This window comes from Microcaecilia unicolor, unplaced genomic scaffold (assembly GCF_901765095.1).
Source record: "Microcaecilia unicolor unplaced genomic scaffold, aMicUni1.1, whole genome shotgun sequence".
Lineage (NCBI taxonomy): Eukaryota > Metazoa > Chordata > Amphibia > Gymnophiona > Siphonopidae > Microcaecilia > Microcaecilia unicolor.
Window position 1 is genome coordinate 28772 of NW_021963161.1, and position 23427 is coordinate 52198.

Here is a 23427-nt window from a genome sequence, read left to right on the forward strand (position 1 = left end):
TTGTTCTGCCACGGCGAGCCGGCTCTCCGGGTCCGGTGAAACCTGGTAAGCTTTTTTGCTTTATGCTGGCATTCCAATTGTCTACAAGCAAGTTTCTTCAAAAAATGTTATTTTAAAGACCCACCTCATAGATCAACACATCACGTGTTTTTCAACGTTTGCATCAGCTGCTCTCCGGTGACTGAGCTACAGACCCACTATACGGATCACCTCACCGTGTACTTTTAAACGTGTGTAACAGATGTTCTCTGCCGACCGAGACTCCTGATGCAGGTCTAACGGCCGAAACACAACAGTTGTGTTGAGTCTTTTTTCATCAATAAACAAGTGTTTTTAAGATCAATCTATCCAGGCTTTGGTTTTCTGTGGTCAAACATCCCACTTTCTCCTACAACGGATGTAGAGTGCCGGCAGCAGGCCCGAGAGGTGGAAGGGAACAGGGGGAAGATGCTGGACATGAGGGAGGGGGTTAGGGAAGGGGAGATGCTAAATATAGGTGGGATAGGAAAGGGAAGATGAAACACTGGACATGATAGATAGGGAGGGGAAGGGGAGATGCTGAATATGGGGTGTGGGGAGAGGGGAAGGGAAGGAAAGGAAAGGAAAGGAAGGGGAGATGCCTAACCATGAAGGTCATGAACTTGAGCTGCTCTGGGTAGTAGGGAGTGTTCATAACAGAAGACTTGCCTAGGACATAAGAATTGCCATAGTGGGTCAGATCCATTTAGCCCAGTATCCTGTTTCTAACAGTGGCCATGCCAGGTCACAAGTACCTGACAGAATCCCAAAAAGTAGCAACATTCGTTGCTGCTAATCCCTGAGATAAGCAGTGGCTTTCAACAAGTCTACCTTAATAAAAGTTTATGGACTTTTCCTCCAGGAACTTGTCCATACTTTTTTTGAACCCAGCTATGCCACATCTCCTGGCCGCAAGATCCAGAGTTTAACAATGTGTTGCGTGAAAAAAATATTTTCCCCTCTTTGTTTAAAAGTAATACTTTGTACCTTCATGGTCTGTCCCTAGTCTTTGTACATTTTGAAAGAGTAAACAATCGATTCATGTTCCACTGAGGATTTTGTAGATCTCTATTATATCCCCCCACAGCCACAAACTGAAGAGCCCTAACCTCTTTAGCCTTTCCTCATATGAGAGGAATTTTATCCTCTTAATCATTTTGGTTGCCGTTCTTTGTACCTGTTCTAATTCTGCTATATCTTTTTTGAGATGTCTTGACCTGAATGGCACATAATATCCAAGGAGAGGTCACACTATGGAGCAATACAGAGGCATTATAATAATCTTTGCTTTATTCTCTATTTGTTTTCTTTGCTTGATGAGGTTGCACCCTTAAAAGACTTGCCAATTAAGTGGGATATGAGCTATCAACCTTGGTATAACTCTGTGCTGAGACAGTTGAGGAAGGAGTAACATAGGGGTTGAAACTTCGAGATTCTGATAGTAAGGAGTCCTACTTTTGAAAACTGGAGGAGTACAAGAGTACAGTACATCAGGTTAGAACCTCCTTTTTTTCAGTCGAGAATCTGGGAATCTCTGAGCAGGCTGAAAGAATTATTCCAGGCCTGGGGAATTTTGCTCACCCTCGGCGTCCCTGGTGAAAGGGAAAGGGGATATGATTTGATATACCACATTTCTGTGGTTACAATCAAAACAGTTCACTCTTTGGAAACATAAAACCATATTTTCCTAGAGACGTCTTTCGCACTTTAGTGCAATCACTGGTCATTAGCCATCTTGATTATTGCAATGGCATCTACTCAGGGTGCAAAGATGTGCTTCTGAAAAAACTACAGAAAGCTCAGAATACGGCTGCCAGGCTCATTTATGGTGCATCTAGATTTGAAAGTACAAGGCCTCTGTGAGAGAAACTGCACTGACTTCCTGTCAAAGACCGTATCACTTTTAAAATTTGCGCTCTGGTGCATAAAATCATCTACGGTGAAGCCCCTGCATACATGGACACCCTAATCAACTTGCCACCAAGGAACTCCCACAGATCCTCACGAACGTACTTAAACCTCTATTACCCAGTATATAATGGACTTAAATACAAAAGCACCTATGCATCGACTTTCTCCTACTCTAGTGCTCATCTCTGGAATGAACTGCCTAAACTGATGAAACTTACTACTGATCACCCTACTTTCAAAAAGCGCCTCAAGACCTTTCTATTTGGCAAAGCGTACGCATCACTCCCACCAGGCATCTCTACCTTCTGATCTGTCTTACCCCGGTGTCACATTACTCACCGCTGCTCTTTCTCTCTCTTTTACTTTACCCCGCTTTGCCTTTTTCCCCGTTATACTTCTAGGACATTAATTGTTTGACCCCTGACATGCTGTGTTTTTATGTAGATTGTTGTAAGCCACATTGGGCCTGCCCATGGGTGGGAAATTGTGGGATATACATGCTGTAAATAAATAAATAAATTATTTACAGGTACTTATTTTGTACCTGGGGCAATGGAGGGTTAAGTAACTTGCCCAGGATCCCAAGGAGCTACTGTGGGAATCAAACCCAGTTCTCCTGGTTCTCAGGCCAATGCCCTAACCATTAGCCTTCTTCTCCGCTCTAGCGGAAGCTTTCTTCACTGGGCTATATTTTACTGACAGCCTCTTAGTCAGTCAAATGTTTTTACACATTTATAAATAAGTAATTGTCAATCCTTGAATATGTTTTGCACAGCGTGAAGTTGCTTGTTTAATATTTTATGCTCCTCTTTGAAGTAAATTGATTTCTGAGTGCTCTATTTCTTGACCTCCTTGGCTTTAGGCTACAAAGTGATGCAAATTAAAGACCAGGAAAAGACATGACCCTCATCTGTCTGAAGAGACAAACATGAACCAGCAAACAGAATGAAAAGCAGTGCATTGATGTTTTTTGCTCATTTTAACGGCCATTTCACATATTTCAGGTATTAGTATGGTTTTAGAGACAAGGTAAAGTGAAAGGGATTTTGATTTTAGCTCACACATTTCGCAGTAGTTCCTGGCAAGTTACATTCAGGTACTGCCAGTATCTTCCTGTCCCCATTTGGCTTAGAATATAAACTGCAGTACATTTTTGTACTTCCTGCGCTTTAACAGCATGCGTGAATGTGTGTTGAGGGTAATGGCTGTGTGGTAATTGTTGGGGGCATGTCCTGCATTTCCGCTACAGTTACCACACTGAAATATTCTTTACTGTGTGTTGACCCTTGAGGAGGCAGTAAGGGCACCTGTACTAACTATACAAGGGACATTATGTGCTAAATACAGTCCATGTCCATTCTCTGACCTGAAAACAGCATGCTCTTCACTAATTAGCACGTGCTCTCATGCTATTGCAGTAACAGTGCATGCTAATTTGTGTGTTAATTGCTTAATGCACCTTAATCAGGAGGCTCTATATTTGTACTTGAAGCAATGAAGGATTAAGGGCCAGATGCATCAACCAAACGTTAAAAAATCTAAAATGTTAAAGTCCGTAACGAATTAAAAAAAAACGAAGGATGCACCAAAAAAAAAAAAAGTCGCACATGTTCGGTGCGGTACTGTAAAGTACAATGCATCAAACCTGTGTAATCCCCGTCGGTAATCGGCCCCTAACGCATGCGCAGAGCAGCCAAGCATTATGCTGGCTGCTCTGCGCATGCCACAAATGTCAAAACTACCAAAAAAAAAAAACCCAAACAAACAGGTTGCATGGATCAGGAGGGGGCAAAGGCGCTCATCAAGAGCATCCTTCACGGACGGCCTTGCCCCCGCCCCGCCCGAATTTGCCGCTGCTCCCCGCTTCCCCCCCCTGCTTCAAAACCAAAATAAAAATCAAACTAACTTTTAAGGCTGCCCCGGCCCCCCTTCCATCCTGTCTCTTTCCCAGCCCCGCCTCCCGACATCCATTTTTATTTTGGTTTTGAAGCGGGCGGGGGGGGGGGGGGGGAAGCGGGGAGCAGTGGTGAATTCGGGCGGGGCAGGGCAAGGCCATCCGTGAAGGACGCTCCTGATGAGCACCTTTGCCCCCTCCCGATTCTTTTTTGTTGTTAGTTTCATTTTTATTTTAGGCAGAGGGAAGCGGGGAGCTCACTTTTCTTTTTAAACATGATTTTTATATTGCAGGGGCCAGCGAGGAGATGACAGCTCAGGCCTTAACGACAGGTTTGAGCTCACATTAAATTTCTGATGGTAAGTGATTCGTTGCTATTGTCGGTATGGTTAGTGCATTCCGAATTGTCAACATTTCAATGGTAGTTTCTCGTTTGCATTCCGGTTTCGTTAGCTGCTAGCTTCGTTGGAAAATGGCCTTTGATGCATGCTACGGTTGAAAATTTCTTCGTTAAGGGTCGTTAAGGTTTAGTGCATCTGGCCCTAAGTGATTTTCTCAAGATTACAAGGAGCCACAGTGGGATTTGAACCCTGGCTTCCTTGGTTCTCAGCCCTGTGCGCTAACCATGAGACTATCCCACTCTGCTCTATACAAGGGCTTTTGACAGTGTAAGGGACCATTGGACCCATAGAAACTATATACCTGCTTAAGGGAGGACATATTGGAAGAGTATTGGGAGTAGGCTAAACCCATTTGCTAAGGTCTTCGCCATAGGAATAGTGCCAATGTTTCAGTTTTGGGTTTTAGTTAGTGGTCAAAGAGAGGACTGTGACAGTGTTGGAGATGGAAGAAGTCAGCCCAGTAGTTCCCAAACCTAGTCCTGAAGGCACCCCAGCCAGTCAGGTTTTCAGGCTACCCACAATTAATATTCATGAGAGAGATTTGCATGCACTGACTCCACTGCATGTAAATATATCTCATGAATATTCATTGTGGATATACTGAAAACCTGACTGGCTAGGGTGCCTCCAGGACCAGGTGTGGGAACGACTGGCCTAATGGTTAGAACAGTGGGCTGAGAACCAGGGAATGCAAGTTCAAATCCCACTTTAGCTATTTCTGATTTTTTTTTTTTAATTGTAAGACCTCCAGGGACATAAAATAACATACTGGAGGGTTCACAGTTTAAAAGATTTAAAAAAAATGTATAAAGGCTGAAGTGAGATTACATTGGTCCCTTGGTTCTCAATCCACCACACTAACAATTTGGCTACTCCTCAGCACTGAATTGAGATTTATTAAGAAGTTAAATTTAAAAAGAGTTTAGTAACATGAACGTTCATAGTTCCTATAACTGTCATATAGCCCCATATCTCTTGATAGTCTCAGATTTGGTGGACGGCGGAGGAAAGTAGTCACTGGGGGATGAAAGAGATAACGTACCTTAATTCTTTCTGTGGACAGCTGCTCAATCAGAGCACATTTCTGCTACCTGGATGTGCCAAGTACCAGGTCTACATAAACAATGTCTATCTTTTTGGACATAGATGTCCCTTCCCCTTCTGAAATTGGAGTTGACCCCTCTTAGTCCCATCCAAAAAATGCTCAGACCACACCCCCTCACCATAAGAGCGTACTGCAGTTTTAAATGTCCATATCCTGGCTTTTTAAAAATCAGGTTTTGGACATTCATGCAAGATGGATGTCTAAGTGCTGGTTTTCAGACGCCCAAAGTACAAATAACACCTCTATAATAAGAGCAATTCTCAGCTACAACTGCAGTTCACACTTCCTCAGCACACACATCTTAAAAACCACAAATGCACCACAGAAGCTCTAGACCAACGTTTTTCAACCAGTATGCTGTGGCACATTGGTGTGCCACAGCTGCTCCACAGGTGTGCCGTGGGAATTTACCTTACTCCTGTCCCCTCCCCAGCCTGCAACCTGATATTATAAGATTTCCTCCATTGCTGTCAGCGGGCAGCAATTCAGACAGCCTGCTAGCGCCAACCCCTGGAATCTTCTCTCTGACGTAACTTCCAGCTTCCGCATAGGTGGGAAGCATTAGAAAGAGGGCTTGGGTTGGCGTAAGCAGAGTGTCTGAATTGCTGCTCAATACTGCCGCCACTGGCCACTACAGGAAACAAAAACAGGCTAAATTGTCCAGTTTGTGTATCCAGATAACATGAAGAAGTTAATGGAGCCTTCATACTGAATCTACTTTAACTTGGCCATACATTGTTAACTGGCTCAATTATAATGAGTCCTTGGATTTGGTGTGTGTGCTCCTGTGGCAGTTTACTAGTTCTCATCACAAATTTTAACCAGCTTATTACACAGTGAAAACTGTGTGACATTCAGATTGTGTCCATTTGGTATGACCTCATTACTTTGTCATTATGGGGGTAATTCTATAAACATGTGACTGGTGGGAGTCTATTATAAAGGAATTTAGGCCTACAGACCTACAGATCAGATGCAGTGAAGGGATGTGATAACCACCAGCAGTTTGGGGGGGGGGGGTGGGGGGAGGAGAAGGGTATTTGCTTTTAAAATTGTTGTTTTTGAATGCATGTTATTTGTTGCTAATTTTGTTATCTTTCAAATGTATTGTTGGCTTTTTGCCAACTTGTGTCTTCAATAAAAAAACATTAAACTATAAAGGTAACACAATCATTAAAACTGTAATTATTGAACTTTAAACAAAATCTTAATACTTGTTTTGTTAAATGATAAAATATATATCCTTAAAAAATAGATGGTGTGCCTTTACAATTTTTGCATCAGTGTGCTGTGAGTTGAAAAAGGTTGAAAATCACTGTTCTAGACTATCTGTACAAAGTGAGTTGCTCTTCTGGCATTTGCCATGTCGTTGTTCTCCATTTAAAGTTATATCTGCTATTTTGATGTTGACATTTAGACACATGGGGGGGGAGGGGGGAGATATTTTATTGTTTAATGAATGAGTTTTCCAATAAATTTAAGTAGAGAGGTGTGGTAGCCGTGTATTAAGTTATGTCCAATAAAAAAGGTATCATCTTATTTTCTTTTCCATGTTTTATTTTGTTTGATTTCTATTGATAACCAATAAATTTACAAATAATAAATTACTACTACTACTACTTAACATTTCTAAAGCGCTACCAAGGTTACACAGTGCTGTACAATTCCACAAAGAAGGACAGTCCCTGCTCAAAGGAGCTTACAATCTAAAAGACAAAATGTGCAGTCAATCAATTTGGGGCAGTCTACATTTCTTGAATAGGGGTATAATGGTTAGGTGCCGAAAGTGACATTGAAGAGGTGGGCTTTGAGTAAGGATTTGAAGATGGGAAGGGAGGGGGCTTGGCATATGGGCTCAGGAAGATTATTCCAAGCGTAGGGTGAGGCGAGGCAGAAAGGGCGGAGAAAATATTCAGAGAAGCAGAAGAAAAAAGTACTAATCCAAACTCATATAGCAAAGTAAAACAGCAGCCAAAATGTAGTTCATATTTCGAAGAAAGAATACAAAGAAAAAGAATTCAATTAATCAAACACTAATCCCCAAAGCCACCATTCTGTCTCAGTCAGCCAATGAAATAATAATCTTAACCTCCTTAGATTTAGCTTGAAGAAATTTCTCAAGCTGTTCAAGCTCAAAAAGGAATATCTTTAAGTGCACATTTACAAGGAAATCGCAGGAAAATGTTGCTCCCAGAGCCACCACTCTGTCTTTAAGTTGAAGGAACGTCTTCCTCCAAGCCTGCAAAACTCTAGACACATCGGGAAACATATATCCTTGGCCATAAACAACTCCAACTTATAAGAAAATATGTTCTCATCACAGCCACCATCAACATGACTTTCTTATATTTCCGAAGAAGATATATAATACACTTTTGAAACAGAAATACCATCGACTGAGTCAAATTGTAGAACTTCATGAACATACTTCTTTAACAGGTCAATTGGGAACAATAATCTGGTCTTAAGAAAACGTAAGGAATGTTTTTCATCCTGGCCCTGTTGTCCATCTGCTCAGGCTGCAATGTAAAGACAAGCGTTCTTTACTGCTAGCCACAGAAGTAGACTGCAAAGTTCCCATCGGAGTTTCAATTCTGGAAATCCGAGTACTCCCGTGAGCATATTCCATATCGTAACCTTCCATCTTTGCTATCATTACCTTAGAAAAATTAACCAGCTGCAAGCCAAACCTTTTGTAATAGGGATTTGCTTTGTGCCACAATCCTTCAAATGCTCAGCAGTAAAATGTTCTCCTGATAAGATATTGTCCCCTCACCTTTAATAGCCAAGGTAGTAACTGGTAAGTTAAGCACTCTAGGGAGCAGGATTTTTAAAACAGGTGCATGAACTTCTGTGATGGAGGATTTCATATGCAATTGAATAGACTTACCTTCCTAGCCTGGCATACCAGCTAAGGCCCAACAGTCTACTCCTACCTACAGAAGGGGCAGTGGAGTATTTTTTAATCTCCAGATTCAGAGAAAACCCAGATTTATGGAAAGCCTCAACTGACTGGTCTGCTTCTGAGTGAGTACTCTTTCTTTACTTGAACAAAGTGTACACTCTGATCCATAGGGCCTTGTACTCCAGTCGTGGCCCCAGGCATTGCAGATTTTGATTTGATTTTTCTTTTCCCCTTGAGTCTTATCCCAAAGTCATCTACCTCCAAGATTCTCACAACCAACTCTTGGGCCCTTCATGGGCACCAAAGGAGCGCGAAAGATTCATACCCCTTTGGGTACACTCCTTCCGGCACATACCTGAGGCTGTGTGCCACAGTCAGAAGGCCTTTTAAGGCTGCAGGCAAAATTGGATGATGTCACCATGGGGGATGGTCCAAGATCCAGTAACCCTTTTCCTCTACTTCCTACTGGCAGGACAAATAGTGTCACTTTTACCATGATAGATATTCAATGGGGCTTGGCTTCCACAATGCACTGTTCTCAAGATATAATTTTATAACAGCAAGCCTATGTTTAATGCACAATGTACCTACGTACCTTTATAAAATAGGCTCTTAGAATCAATACTGCACAATTTATAACAAATAATGCAATCTATTAACTGTTGGATGTCTGCAAATAGTCTGAAATTAAATATTAACAAGACTCAGATTCTGTTATTGACAACTTATGATTCATCTGACAATCCTACAGTATTTCATCATGGTAATGAATCTATTTCTATTTGCAAACTGAGAGATTTAAGTGTGGTGCTTGATAATGGTTTGACAATGAAAATACATGTACTTAAGATTATCAGGGATGTTTATTTTAAATTGCAGTGGGTAAGACGAGAGAAGAATTTATTGAAACCACTGAATTCTAGAACGATTGTACAGAGTTTAATTACCTCATGTTTTGACTATGCAAATGTATTGTTACTGGGGATGCAGAGGACTCAGATTAAAGCTTTGCAAAACAGCACAGAATTCAGTGGCTAGTATTGCTAAGTTTGAATATATTACACCAGTATTGAAAAACTTGCACTGGCTACCCGTTGAGTATAGGGTCCAATTTAAAGTTGCTTGTTTGATTTTTAAGATTTTAAGACACGTATCAGAGATATTGTATTGTATTGTAACATTTATACCCCACACTTTCCCACTTATTAGCAGGTTCAATGCGGCTTACATAATATAACAGGTACACAAGATAATAGAAAATGGAAAACAGCTGAATATAATATATAAAGAGGTGGACAATAAAAAGTGGGTAAGTAAGATGAGGAAGGTGGAAGAGGTTGGGAGTGGGAAGAGGGTGAAATTGGGATAGTGCATTATTAATTAAGGAAAATGTATAATGATGGTTGGAAGAGGGATGAATTCAGAAAGGATAAATGAGGAAGCATAATTCAGGTTCTGTCATTACTCAGATTCGGGTAGCACTGAAGGATTCCTAATTAAGTCAAGTCATTTGTGTAGGCTTGCTTGAAGAGGTAAGTTTTTAGTAGCTTAGTAGCTTCCGGAAGGGTAAATATTAGCAACAAGGCTTCATATATAGCAGCCGAATCGAGCATTGAGTTACTGGATATCCCATCTCATCGTGTGATACGTTCCGATGAGTATAGGAGTAAGATTTTTTTTTATACTGCAGGTCCAGCTTATTAGAATAAGTTGCTATTGTGATTAAGGAATAATATGGATTTCAAGAAATTCAAATAAGAGCTTAAGACTGTTATTTATGCAGGCTTACAGGTGGGGCGATGAATGATGATTTAACATCTGAATTAGGATTTTGACTCCTGAGCTAATTTCTGCTGTTGTTCGTATGTCCCGTTTTTAAAAAAATTATTATGTATGTGATTATGTAATCAGCTGAGAACTATAGATTGATCAGAATAAAAATATTTTAAATAAACATAAATTTCTACTTATTGCAAAGGTGAGGTTAATGTTTATATATATACTCTTTTCTAAATACAGGTATACATCATAACCCATTGAAGCTTATTTTGCATAGGTCCTCTAAGGCAGTGGTTCGCAAACCTGCCCTGGGGAACCACCAGCTAGTCGGCGTTTCAGGCTATCCCTAATGCACATGCATGAGACAGATTTGCATGCCTGTCACCTCTATTATATAGCAAAAAGAAGCACCAGGAGCCTTCAAAATCAGGACGCAATTTCTTTAATCATGTAACTTAGACATCAATTTTTTTTCCAACAATGACCCAACATGGGCCGTGTTTCAGCGCACAGCACCTGCATCAGGGGTCAAATAAGTTGAGACGTCTAAGAAGCCATGAAACTTACTCCTTTTGAAGAAGTCAAGTTGGATGTACTATTCCACTCAATACCATTGAAATATGCTTGATTGCTCAGCAGAATTTGAGCACAGGTGATCTCTTCTTATTCTAGTTCTGATTCATGGACACCTTTATTATACAAATTTCTCTCACATGGTATATGATCAAGAATTTTTGAAATGCAAACTGGATATTGAATAGACTACAAGAGTTATAGGGAGTAACAGCGAACTCATAAATACAAACCAAAGACGGAGTGCTCCAATTTAGATGATCAGTTTGGTGGAGTGCATGCAAATTTATTTTTGAGATACAAACGGCAAGATTTATTATTGAAAGGGACTGTGAAAGGGATAAAGAGACACAAGAATGTTTGAAGTATGGTGTGTGTTTAGGGTGATTTTAATGCATTTATATGATTAGTAAAAGTTTATTTAATAGATATAAAGTGATGTGTATTGTTGAACTTATGTAGAGTTCATCATTTTACTTTAGATTGTGAACCCACAGTGATAAGTTGATAAATGCATATTCATTAGGGATTTCCTGAAAACCCCACTAACTAGTGGTCTCCCAGGACATTTTGAGAACCACTGATCTAAGGGACATCCAAGTTTGGACGCGCATAATCTCTCAAGTATTTTACAAAAGCCTGAGCTGAATGTAACATAGTAACATAGTAGATGACGGCAGAAAAAGACCTGCATGGTCCATCCAGTCTGCCCAAGACAAACTCATATGTGTATACCTTACCTTGATTGGTACCTGCCTTTTTCAGGGCACAGACCGTACAAGTCTGCCCAGCAGTATTTCCCACCTCCCAACCACCAGTCCCGCCTCCCATCACCGGCTCTGGCACAGACCATATAAGTCTGCCCTCCACTATCCTCACCTCCCAACCACCAACCTCTCTTCCCCCACCTGCTCCGCCACCCAATTTCGGCTAAGCTTCTGAGGATCCATTCCTACTGCACAGGATTCCTTTATGCATATCCCACGCATGTTTGAACTCCGTTACCGTTTTCATCTCCACCACCTCCCGCGGGAGGGCATTCCAAGCGTCCACCACCCTCTCCGTGAAAAAATACTTCCTGACATCTTTCCTGAGTCTGCCCCCCTTCAATCTCATTTCGTGTCCTCTCGTTCTACCACCTTCCCAATATGAAGCCTTTGGTAAAATACATATAAACCCGTAGGGAAATGCACATGTAGTTTGCAGGATGCACATCCGGAACATGTTAAAAAAAGAAAATAAAAAAAAAGAGTGGCATCACTTGGTTTTTTTTAAATGTATAAGTGCTGGTACTTACACATATAGGCGTTGATTTTACAACCCATGCATGCTAAATTTTACAAAACTGGGTGTCCAGGAACAGCCAATTAAGTGAGATACTCTAGTTTTTCTATTTTTTTAGGTGGTTTTAAAACTAGAGAGCAGGAGCAGGGCCGCCGAGAGACACAGCCAGGCCTGGGGCAAGACTGACCCCCCCCCACCTGGGCGGCGCAGCCCCTCAACACTCGTGCCGTTCCTTACCTTCTGTGTCTGACTGCTCCTGCTCATGTGTGCTGGGACCCTGATGATCGCATTAACAAGATATCCTTGGTCACCTGGGTTATTACGTTAATGCAATTATCTGGGTCCTGGCCGGCACGCAGGAGCAAGAGAGAGACAGATCCGGAAGAAGCTTAGCCGCATCGGGCCCCCCCCCCCCTTGGAGACCGGGCCCATGAAATTTTGTCCCCCCCCTTCTCGGCGGCCCTGAGCAGAAGAGATGTTGGGGGCTGCAAATGAAGTTAATTTCTAAAAGCCATTTATCTGGGTAAATGGGATATTTGAAAATTACCCACCACCTCTTCACATAAAAGAATGCACTGATGGTTCTTTGAGTTTGAGTCATTGTCAGGGCCTATTTTTTTTTTTGCTTTGAATGTAGCTGCTCTTTGTTGACCTCCAGAAGCTGCTGCCGCCCCAGGAAACCATCTACTTTGTTTAATGATTAAACTTACTTCAGAGTGTTATCTTCCAGTAGGGTGGGAAGACTTGTTTCAAGGCCCTCAGGGCTCAGAACACTCTTTGGGGATTCAGGAATAAAGTAATATTCATTCTTGTACACATCATTCCAACAAATAGAACTGTTTACTGAAGTACTTGGTGAAGACAGTAGGTACGTTCTTTATGAGTAATGTCCGTAACAAAAATTCAGACGGTTGTATACAAAGTTTAGCTAAAACCTACGTTCAAACTATAGGTGCCAACTCTGTGGATACTTGAACACTCCCAGTATTCAACAAATTGCTTCACAGGGACTGATATTCAGAGTGATTTAAGCAAGTTGGAGAGGCTCTGGCCTGCTTAAACTGTCTGTCGCTGCCCAACCGCCGATATTCCCAGCTAAATATTGGACAGGGAACCCACATAAGCTCCTGCCCCCAACGACCACCACTGCACCACCTGGGATCAAGGTAGGTCCAGGGAGGGCCTACCTCAACTACTGAGGGGTTGGGGGCGGGGGGCATTTGGGGGAGGAGGGATTGGTTTGTGGCCACAAGCTAGGGGGAGGGGGATGGGGATGCATTGGGGGCTCAAAATTTTTAAAAAAGCTTATGCAGGTCCCAGCTTGATATTCATTTGGGGATGCATAACTCTTATGCAGGCTCCGGATGAATAGCGGCTGGGCCCGCATAAGCTCAGTTGCCCAGCCCGCCCACATGTAGCCCCCAATATTCAGTACCAGTGCCCGTACATGGCCCAGCACTGAATATAGGAGCCTAATTTAGCTGGCGACCGTTAGCATTTAAATAAATGCTAACCGTTGCCAGCTGAATATCGGGGGAGCTACGTCCAGGGAGGGATAATTGTATTGAATTTAGTACCTCTGATTGTTTAGAAAAGTTGAATCCTATGCTCCAAACCCTTCTAGTCCTAGGAGATCATTGACTTTCTTGGGGATTCTTCTTATAGGTACCCAAATCCAAACCAGTGAATTCTTGTCTTTTGAATTCACAGGGCAGATTTCCTGCACCATGATGAGAGTTTCTCATTCCTGGGATTTCTCTTCTCTGAGATTTTGCCTGCCAATTCACTGCAGAATATATTAGAACATAAGAGTAGCCATACTGGGTCAGACAAATGGTCCATCTAGCCAGGGCTGCAGAGAAGGGGGGGGGCAGGGGGGGGCCAAAATTCCCCGGGCCTGGGCCTCCAAGGGGGGCCCAGCGCCAGGGTCAGGCCGCTGGCGCTGCAGTTCCTGGTCTCACCTGCCTGCCTCCTCGGCTCCGGGCCTCCTGCATACGAAGCGGCAGTCACAGATTGCCTCCCTTGGGGCCTTCCCTCCCTGTGTCCCGCCCTCACGGAAACCGGAAGTTACATCAGATGAGGGCGGGACACAGGGAGGGAAGGCCAGAAGAGAGGCGACCTGCAACTTCCGCTTTGAATGCAGGGGGCCCGGAGCCGTGGAGGCAGTAGGTGAGACCGGGGACTGCAGCGGCGGGGGGATCGATGGAGGGCGGCAGCGGCGGGGAGCGACGGGGGGGGGGGGGGGGGGGGGGGGGGGGCGGCCTTGCCCTGGCCCGGCCTAGTCTCTCGGCGGCCCTGCATCTAGCCCAGTATCCTGTTTTCCAAATAGTAGCCAAGCCAGGTCACAAGTACCTGGCAGAAACCTAAATCGTTGAGACACTCTGTGACACAAATCCCAGGGCAAACAGCTGCTTCCCATGTCTGTCTCAATAGCAGACTATGGACTTTTCCTCCAGGAATTTGTCCAAACCTTCTTTGAACCCAGATACGCTAACCGCTGTTACCACATCCTCTGGCAAAGAGTTCCAGAGCTCAACTATTCATTGAGTGAAAAAATATCTCCGCCGGCTACCTCTTTCCTGGGCATAGAAACTCTTCAATTTGTAGGCACATACTCCCAGAAGGCTGAGCTATTCTTGGATGCATTTCTACTCTTTCACAATGTTCATAAGTCTGGATGACTCCCATATGGCTAGAAACCCGGGACAGGTTGCTCCTTCAAAAGAATCTTTCAAAGATTCTTGCTCAGAGTCCCTACTCGTTCTCTTGCATCTCAGGGAACCTTGACATTGAGTCCTGGAAAACTTCAGAAAAATCTGTGTTTTGAGCCTTATTCTTTAATTAGATACCAAACAGTAAAAAACCTAACCAGGCCATATCAACTTTGCAACCTTCTATGTCAAAGTATGTTGTGCCTTCTAAGCGAACCTAATTTCATTAGATAGGGAATAGCAGGTATATCAGAAAATGGTATGTGTCATCTACTTCCCTACTGACACTCAATCTCCTGTTGGCACTTATTCTACCTGATTTTGAAAGAAATGCTATAATACACCTTTAACAGTACTTGGAAAAGTAGGTTAAATTCAACAATTATTATCTACAGAACTTTTACAATGACACGATTGTAAACATGCTGCAAAATAAGAGCGTCCTCAAGTCTAGGACGTGACCTCACTGCAATGGAGCTTTAGTATTCTCTCTGTTCCATGATGACCTTTTCACCCTTGCTGATCTTACATCATTTATTTATTTCAGGTCCCTAATAGGCTGCAATTCTTCCATAATGGAAATGAAAGAGAGAGAGAACAGAAAAATTACCAGAAGGCATTGGCTGCCAACCTTTATACTGAAAGCAACACCTGATGGTATTGAATAAGGATGGGCTGTTGTTTGTGATGAAACATCATTCACCAATAATAGTTTTGCCACGTGGGTGTATCATTTGCGTCAGTAATTGGTAGTAACTCACAGATATGCACTAGGCACTATTCTATAAGTACTATAGGAGGGAATTCTATATGTGGTGCCAAAAAAGCGCTATTCTATAAACCATGCTTAAAGTTAGGCGTGGTTTATAGAATAGTGCTTATGCCCAGGAGGCACACGCATAAATTTAGGCACTGCCATTTCCACAAACATGATGCAAAGGCCCATGCCTACATTTACTCATGGAGCCCCCCATATTCTATAATTATGCGTGTAACTCAAAACGCCCATGAACCTCCTATTTCCATGCCCCCTTTTTCGGGCCACATGCAAAATTTTCCATGCATAAATGTACATGCAAACATGTCAATTAACTCTAATTAGTGCCAATAATTGCTTGTTAAAACACCAATTATTGGCACTAATTAGCTTGTTATTCAATTAAATTGCACATATAATTTGGGAATGCACCCAAATCTGTGCACACAATTTTTAGCACTTTTTATAGAATTAGGAGAATAGCGTGCAACTGCATGGAGGTGTACATAGGGGCGGAGCATGAGTAAGACATCTAGGCATGTCACCAAACAATGCGCACAACTTATAGAATACTATCAGATGCATGCACTGATTGACATACCCAGGCCTACTTATACCAGCCATTGACCTAGCAAAAGTCATTGGGCCTAACTTTTGACACAACAAAGTGGGCTTGAACAAATTAGATGTACTTAAGAGCCATTATAGAACTGCTAGGCACATCCCATTGTGGTGCCTACTTAACATAATCCCAAATAGTAGCAAGATTCTGGAATCCCAGAGAGTAGAAAGATTCCATGCTACCGATCCCAGGGCAAGAAGTGGTTTATCCCGTGTCTATCTTGGTGCCAAATTACAGAACTGACCCCATGTGTAAAGAGGGTGCACTTTTCTTAACAGAAAACAGAGAATGGGTATGTGAACAGAGAGAGAGAGAGAGAGAGAGAGAGAGGGAGGGAGAGGAAGGGATCACAGAGGACACCAAGTCAGAAAAGGAAGTTAATGAAAATCAACTCTGGGAGTGAACAAGGAATGTGATTGCTGGTCAGAAAGAAACATTCAGCATAAGGAGACAGAAAGACATGGGGAGGATAGGGAAGTCAAGGAGATGAGCTGAGTTTTCTCCACAAAAGAATGAGCTGCAAGAGGCGAAAGACCTGAAGCCAAGAAGAAAAACACAGGAGGAGGAGGAGGGGAATAATGAACCAAGCTCTGAGGAACATCAATACCAAACACTGAATTATACAGATGCAGCCTATATTAACAACTGCTTATACTCTTGGTAGTGAGTGCTGACTGTTTAATTGGTCTTGCTTCTGTTTGAAGGGCCATGGAATGAATAAATTCTGGCTAATCAAATCATGGAAATGTCAGAATTTATGCATTTGGAAGGAGGTGGGGTTTGAGGTGGCAGGGGCTAGAACTGTAGGCAAAGCAATGAAATTCAGGTACCCTCTGTATAACTTTCTTGTGACCTGGATTAGCCACTGTTGGAAACAAGATACTGGGCTAGATGGACCATTGGTCTGATCCAGTATGGCTATTCTTACGTTCTTATACATCCAAGTGGTGGCAACCAAATAGCAGGTGCAACTTTGAATAGATAATTTATCTATCTAAAGTTACATTTCCTTTTCTTACCTTATGTCTCTCAGAAGCAGGAGCTTCTCTGGTCGATCAAGTATTGCAAGCAATGGCCTCACCAAATCCTCCACACCTCCATCCTGAACATACTGCAAAAAAAAAAGAGAGCACCCAATGAGGAGAGGCAAAGAGTAGACATATCTAGTACAGTATAACAAGGCGTCTGTTCTCTTGTAACCCAGTTCATCTGCTATTCTGGGCCAGTACACATAATACAACATCTGGTGAATGGCAAGAATAGACATTATTAAGGTAGTGGTGCTACAGACTGAGATCTTCAGTTTGTAAAGTATTGTACCTACATTTTTACAGATGACACAGAAAGGAACAAATGCATAAGGCTGGGTTGAAGAAAGGTTTAAACAAGTTCTAGACAAGTTCTTGGAGAACAGTAATTATTTGACAGGTAGACTTAAGAGTTGGTAACCACTTAACTTCTGGATGTGAAGAACCTAGCATGGACTTGCCAACTAGGATCTTCTGTGTACCTCAAAATGATGTGGATTGGCTACTGAGGGAGACCAGGTGCTGCGTTCAATGGTCCATTGGTCTGACGTACGTGCAGGACGTCAGACTCATAGAAACAGAAGCCTGCGCCGCTGCTTTGCTGATCTGCAAGGGCAGGCTTCTACATGGAATGTTGCTAGTGGAATAGCAACATTCCATGTAGAATCTCAAATAGTAGCAACAGAATCTCAGTAGTAGCAACATTCCATCTAGAACTTCCAATAGTAGCAACATTCCATGTAGAATCTCAAATAGGGAAAGGGAAATGGGACTTGATATACCGCCTTTCTGAGGTTTCTGCAACTACATTCAAAGTGGTTTACATATATTCAGATACTTATTTTGTACCAGGGGCAATGGAGGGTTAAGTGACTTGCCCAGAGTCACAAGGAGCTGCAGTGGGAATTGAACTCAGTTCCCCAGGATCAAAGTCCACTGCACTAACCACTAGGCTACTCCTTTGCTACTTGTGTGGTAATCAGGCAGCGCGTGGCAATGTGGCCGTGCTGCCGATTACCACCAGGAATGCCCCCCACGCATGTGGCAAATTTGGAATGAACCACTGTGTGCCTGAAGCACCCTGGCACTAGTGCCGATTTGGCACACGCTAGCCCTACTGCTGCTTAGTAAAAGGGCCCCTTAGCTGCCTAAGTTAACTGGACAAATCAGACACAGTCTGATCTTTCTCCAGTTTTGCTTAGACGGTTAAGTGCTAAATATTGCACTTAACCAGATACGGGTTAGCTGGCCACACAAACCTGAGTCATGGAATCGGAGGTAGGGTACTATTATGGATTAAGAACTGGTTGAAAGATAGGAAGCAGAGAGTAGGATTGCGTGGCCAGTATTCTCAGTGGAGGAGGGTAGTTAGTGGGGTCCCGCAGGGGTCTGTGCTGGGTCCGTTGCTTTTTAATGTATTTATAAATGACCTAGAGATGGGAATAACTAGTGAGGTAATTAAATTCGCCGATGACACAAAATTATTCAGGGTCGTCAAGTCGCAGGAGGAATGTGAACGATTACAGGAGGACCTTGCGAGACTGGGAGAATGGGCGTGCAAGTGGCAGATGAAGTTCAATGTTGACAAGTGCAAAGTGATGCATGTGGGTAAGAGGAACCCGAATTATAGCTACGTCTTACAAGGTTCCACGTTAGGAGTTACGGATCAAGAAAGGGATCTGGGTGTCGTCGTCGATGATACGCTGAAACCTTCTGCTCAGTGTGCTGCTGCGGCTAGGAAAGCGAATAGAATGTTGGGTGTTATTAGGAAGGGTATGGAGTCCAGGTGTGCGGATGTTATAATGCCGTTGTATCGCTCCATGGTGCGACCGCACCTGGAGTATTGTGTTCAGTACTGGTCTCCGTATCTCAAAAAAGATATAGTAGAATTGGAAAAGGTACAGCGAAGGGCGACGAAAATGATAGTGGGGATGGGACGACTTTCCTATGAAGAGAGGCTGAGAAGGCTAGGGCTTTTCAGCTTGGAGAAGAGACGGCTGAGGGGAGATATGATAGAAGTGTATAAAATAATGAGTGGAATGGATCGGGTGGATGTGAAGCGACTGTTCACGCTATCCAAAAATACTAGGACTAGAGGGCATGAGTTGAAGCTACAGTGTGGTAAATTTAAAACGAATCGGAGAAAATTTTTCTTCACCCAACGTGTAATTAGACTCTGGAATTCGTTGCCGGAGAACGTGGTACGGGCGGTTAGCTTGACGGAGTTTAAAAAGGGGTTAGATAGATTCCTAAAGGACAAGTCCATAGACCGCTATTAAATGGACTTGGAAAAATTCCGCATTTTTAGGTATAACTTGTCTGGAATGTTTTTACGTTTAGGGAGCGTGCCAGGTGCCCTTGACCTGGATTGGCCACTGTCGGTGACAGGATGCTGGGCTAGATGGACCTTTGGTCTTTCCCAGTATGGCACTACTTATGTACTTATGTACTTATGTACTTATTCAATGCCGGTGCCTAGATATGGCCCAGCATTGAATACCTAGGCATAATGCCAACAGTGGCCAAAGAAACGCTGACCGCTGCCAGCTGAATATTTAGCCCCTTGGTTTTAAAGGGATTTTGGTTGGAGGCACCTGGGATATTTGGTGAATTATTGACATCATATGAGACTTTGCAGTCATTACGATCCTTTGGCCAGAATTTTTTGTCCCTTCTATTTTTGGATAGAGTAAGGTTATTGTGTATTAGGAGTGCAGCTTTCAGTTATATGGGTACACGTTCTTGGCATTTTTTACCTCCTGAGATGAGTGAAACTCTTACTTGTATTTTAAGGAAAAGGGGAAAACATGCCTTTTTACGTAGTATATTTTAAAGATTCTGATGGTAATGTGGGGCGTGAGGGTTTCGATGCTGCTCCTGCATAGGCTGGGGATGGGGGTGTAGGATGGAAGGGTTGGGATTTTAAGCTTTGTATCGCTGGTCTTTCTTTGATGTTTGATTTACAGAAGGAGGAGTGGCCTAGTGGTTAGGGTGGTGGACTTTGGTCCTAAGGAACTGAGTTGGATTCCCACTTCAGGCACAGGCAGCTCCTTGTGACTCTGGGCAAGTCACTTAACCCTCCATTGCCCCATGTAAGCTGCATTGAACCTGCCATGAGTGGGAAAGTGCGGGGTACAAATGTAACAAAAATAAAATAGATACTATTGTTGATTCTACATGGAATGTTGCTACTATTGAGATTCTGTTGCTACTATTTGAGATTCTACATGGAATGTTAATGTTGCTATTCCACTAGCAACATTCCATGTAGAAGCCTACCCTTGTGCAGCCGCGCAAGCTTCTGCTTCTGTGAGTCTGACGTCCTGCACGTCAGACTCACAGAAACAGAAGCCTGCGCGGCTGCAAGTGCAGGCTTCTACATGGAATGTTGCTAGTGGAGGAGTTGCTTAGTGGTTAGTGTGGTGGACTTTGGTCCTGGGGAACTGGGTTCGATTCCCACTTCAGGCACAGGCAGCTCCTTGTGACTCTGGGCAAGTCACTTAACCCTCCATTGCCCCATGTAAGCTGCATTGAGCCTGCCATGAGTGGGAAAGTGCGGGGTACAAATGTAACAAAAATAAAATAGATACTATTGGAGATTCTACATGGAATGTTGCTACTATTGGAGATTCTACATGGAATGTTGCTACTATTGAGATTCTGTTGCTACTATTTGAGATTCTACATGGAATGTTAATGTTGCTATTCCACTAGCAACATTCCATGTAGAAGCCTGCCCTTGTGCAGCCGCGCAAGCTTCTGCTTCTGTGAGTCTGACGTCCTGCACGTACGTGCAGGACGTCAGACTCACAGAAACAGAAGCCTGCGCGGCTGCAAGTGCAGGCTTCTACATGGAATGTTGCTAGTGGAGGAGTTGCTTAGTGGTTAGTGTGGTGGACTTTGGTCCTGGGGAACTGGGTTCGATTCCCACTTCAGGCACAGGCAGCTCCTTGTGACTCTGGGCAAGTCACTTAACCCTCCATTGCCCCATGTAAGCCGCATTGAGCCTGCCATGAGTGGGAAAGTGCGGGGTACAAATGTAACAAAAATAAAATAGATACTATTGGAGATTCTACATGGAATGTTGCTACTATTGGAGATTCTACATGGAATGTTGCTACTATTGAGATTCTGTTGCTACTATTTGAGATTCTACATGGAATGTTAATGTTGCTATTCCACTAGCAACATTCCATGTAGAAGCCTGCCCTTGTGCAGCCGCGCAAGCTTCTGCTTCTGTGAGTCTGACGTCCTGCACGTCAGACTCACAGAAACAGAAGCCTGCGCGGCTGCAAGTGCAGGCTTCTACATGGAATGTTGCTAGTGGAGGAGTTGCTTAGTGGTTAGTGTGGTGGACTTTGGTCCTGGGGAACTGGGTTCGATTCCCACTTCAGGCACAGGCAGCTCCTTGTGACTCTGGGCAAGTCACTTAACCCTCCATTGCCCCATGTAAGCTGCATTGAGCCTGCCATGAGTGGGAAAGTGCGGGGTACAAATGTAACAAAAATAAAATAGATACTATTGGAGATTCTACATGGAATGTTGCTACTATTGAGATTCTGTTGCTACTATTTGAGATTCTACATGGAATGTTAATGTTGCTATTCCACTAGCAACATTCCATGTAGAAGCCTGCCCTTGTGCAGCCGCGCAAGCTTCTGCTTCTGTGAGTCTGACGTCCTGCACGTACGTACGTACGTACGTACGTCAGACTCACAGAAACAGAAGCCTGCGCGGCTGCAAGTGCAGGCTTCTACATGGAATGTTGCTAGTGGAGGAGTTGCTTAGTGGTTAGTGTGGTGGACTTTAGTCCTGGGGAACTGGGTTCGATTCCCACTTCAGGCACAGGCAGCTCCTTGTGACTCTGGGCAAGTCACTTAACCCTCCATTGCCCCATGTAAGCCGCATTGAGCCTGCCACGAGCAGGAAAGTGCGGGGTACAAATGTAACAAACAAACAAAAAATTTCAAGCTCATGTAAATACATAAATTATGGTCCACAGTTCATCGAAGAAATGCACATCTTGGGATCATGAATCAATATTTTATTACTGTCCAGCTTCAAGGGGGCTAGCTGTCCCCTAGAGCTGCATAAACCAAGCAAGCTTAGTAGGATAAATCTAGTCAGAGAAAAGGATGTGCACTGAGTCTTTCTAAAAATTCTTTAAGTGAACATTAAAAAAAAAGTCCGGCTAGGGCAGAGGTCTAGGAGAAATAATTTGGTGGAGTGCAGTTTGGTGCCATAAAGACATTTTTGTCATTAAGGGGTCTGTGATCTTCAGATTCCAGTTCCAGGACTGAGAACACACTGTATCTGTTGGGTAACATGCCAGGCATTAAAACAAGCACAGAAATGCAGCCCGTCCAGATTCAACTGCAACAAAACTCCCTTCCTTTCATTTTTCTCCAACTTTAGTTTGGTTTATGTTTTTTTAAAACGTCCAGTCCCCAACAGCTCTTGCATCCTTGTCCTTTCTGCATCACCACTAAATCCTAGATGACAGCTGTTTCCTTTTACAAGAGTCATCATTCTGGATGATCACACTCTCACTTCCCAAGTTCTGAAATTAGCTCCAGATTAATCACATTTCACGTTGGCATCAATCTAGCTTGTGGCAGTTTTTTTTTTCACATTCTGCTAAAAATCTCCTCAAAACAGCTGCTTGTGTCTTCTCTGAGTCAAAGATGTTCACGTTAGTGAGAACATCCTTCAATAGCACTCCTTTGGGCCAGTCTTATGGGTTGACAGCAGCACAGAAAACCTGGTTTACCGGTCCCTGAATCATAAGGGAAAAAAAATTAACAGTCTTGTGTTTCATGGGTGACTTCTGCTGGGGGGGGGGGGGGGGGGGGGGGTTAATATTGCCAGGCAAAATAGTGGAAACTATTTTAAAGAATAAAATAACAGAACACGTTGACCAATATGGTTTAACGGGACAGAGTCAGCATGGCTTCGGCCAAGGGAGGTCTTGCTTCACCAATCTGCTTGCCCTGGGATTGGTAGCATGGAATGTTGCTGCTGTTTGGGTTTCTGCCAGGTACTTGTGACCTGGATTGGCCACTGCTGGAAGCAGGATACTGGGCTAGATGGACCATTGGTCTGACCCAGTATTGCTATTCTTATGTATTCTTATGAGGCTGCGCTCATTCTGCCTCGCCTCACCCTATGCTTGGAACAACCTTCCTGAGCCCTTACGCCAAGCCCCCTCCCTGCCCATCTTCAAGTCTTTGCTTAAAATCCACCTCTTCATTGCTGCGTTTGGCACCTAACTCTTACCGTTCAGTAAATCCAGACTGCCCCAATTTGACCGCCCCTATTGGACTGACCGTTCACTTGTCTCTTAGATTGTAAGCTCTTTGAGCAGGGACCGTCCCTCTATGTTAATTTGTACAGCGCTGCGTAACCCTAGTAGCGCTTTAGAAATGTTAAGTAGTAGTAG

The 23427-nt window shown here is 43.4% G+C and overlaps 1 protein-coding gene across 1 annotated transcript in view; it reads right to left on the minus strand.

Moving 5' to 3' along the window:
• LOC115459024 (PDZ domain-containing protein 7-like) overlaps nucleotides 1-23427 on the minus strand; it is a gene marked incomplete at its 3' end in the record, with an annotated part of 100944 nt that overhangs the window by 25623 nt on the left and 51894 nt on the right. The window contains exon 11 of the mRNA XM_030188884.1: nucleotides 16980-17071. Coding sequence (XP_030044744.1) covers nucleotides 16980-17071 — 92 coding nt within the window. The remainder of the gene's footprint in view (nucleotides 1-16979; nucleotides 17072-23427) is intronic.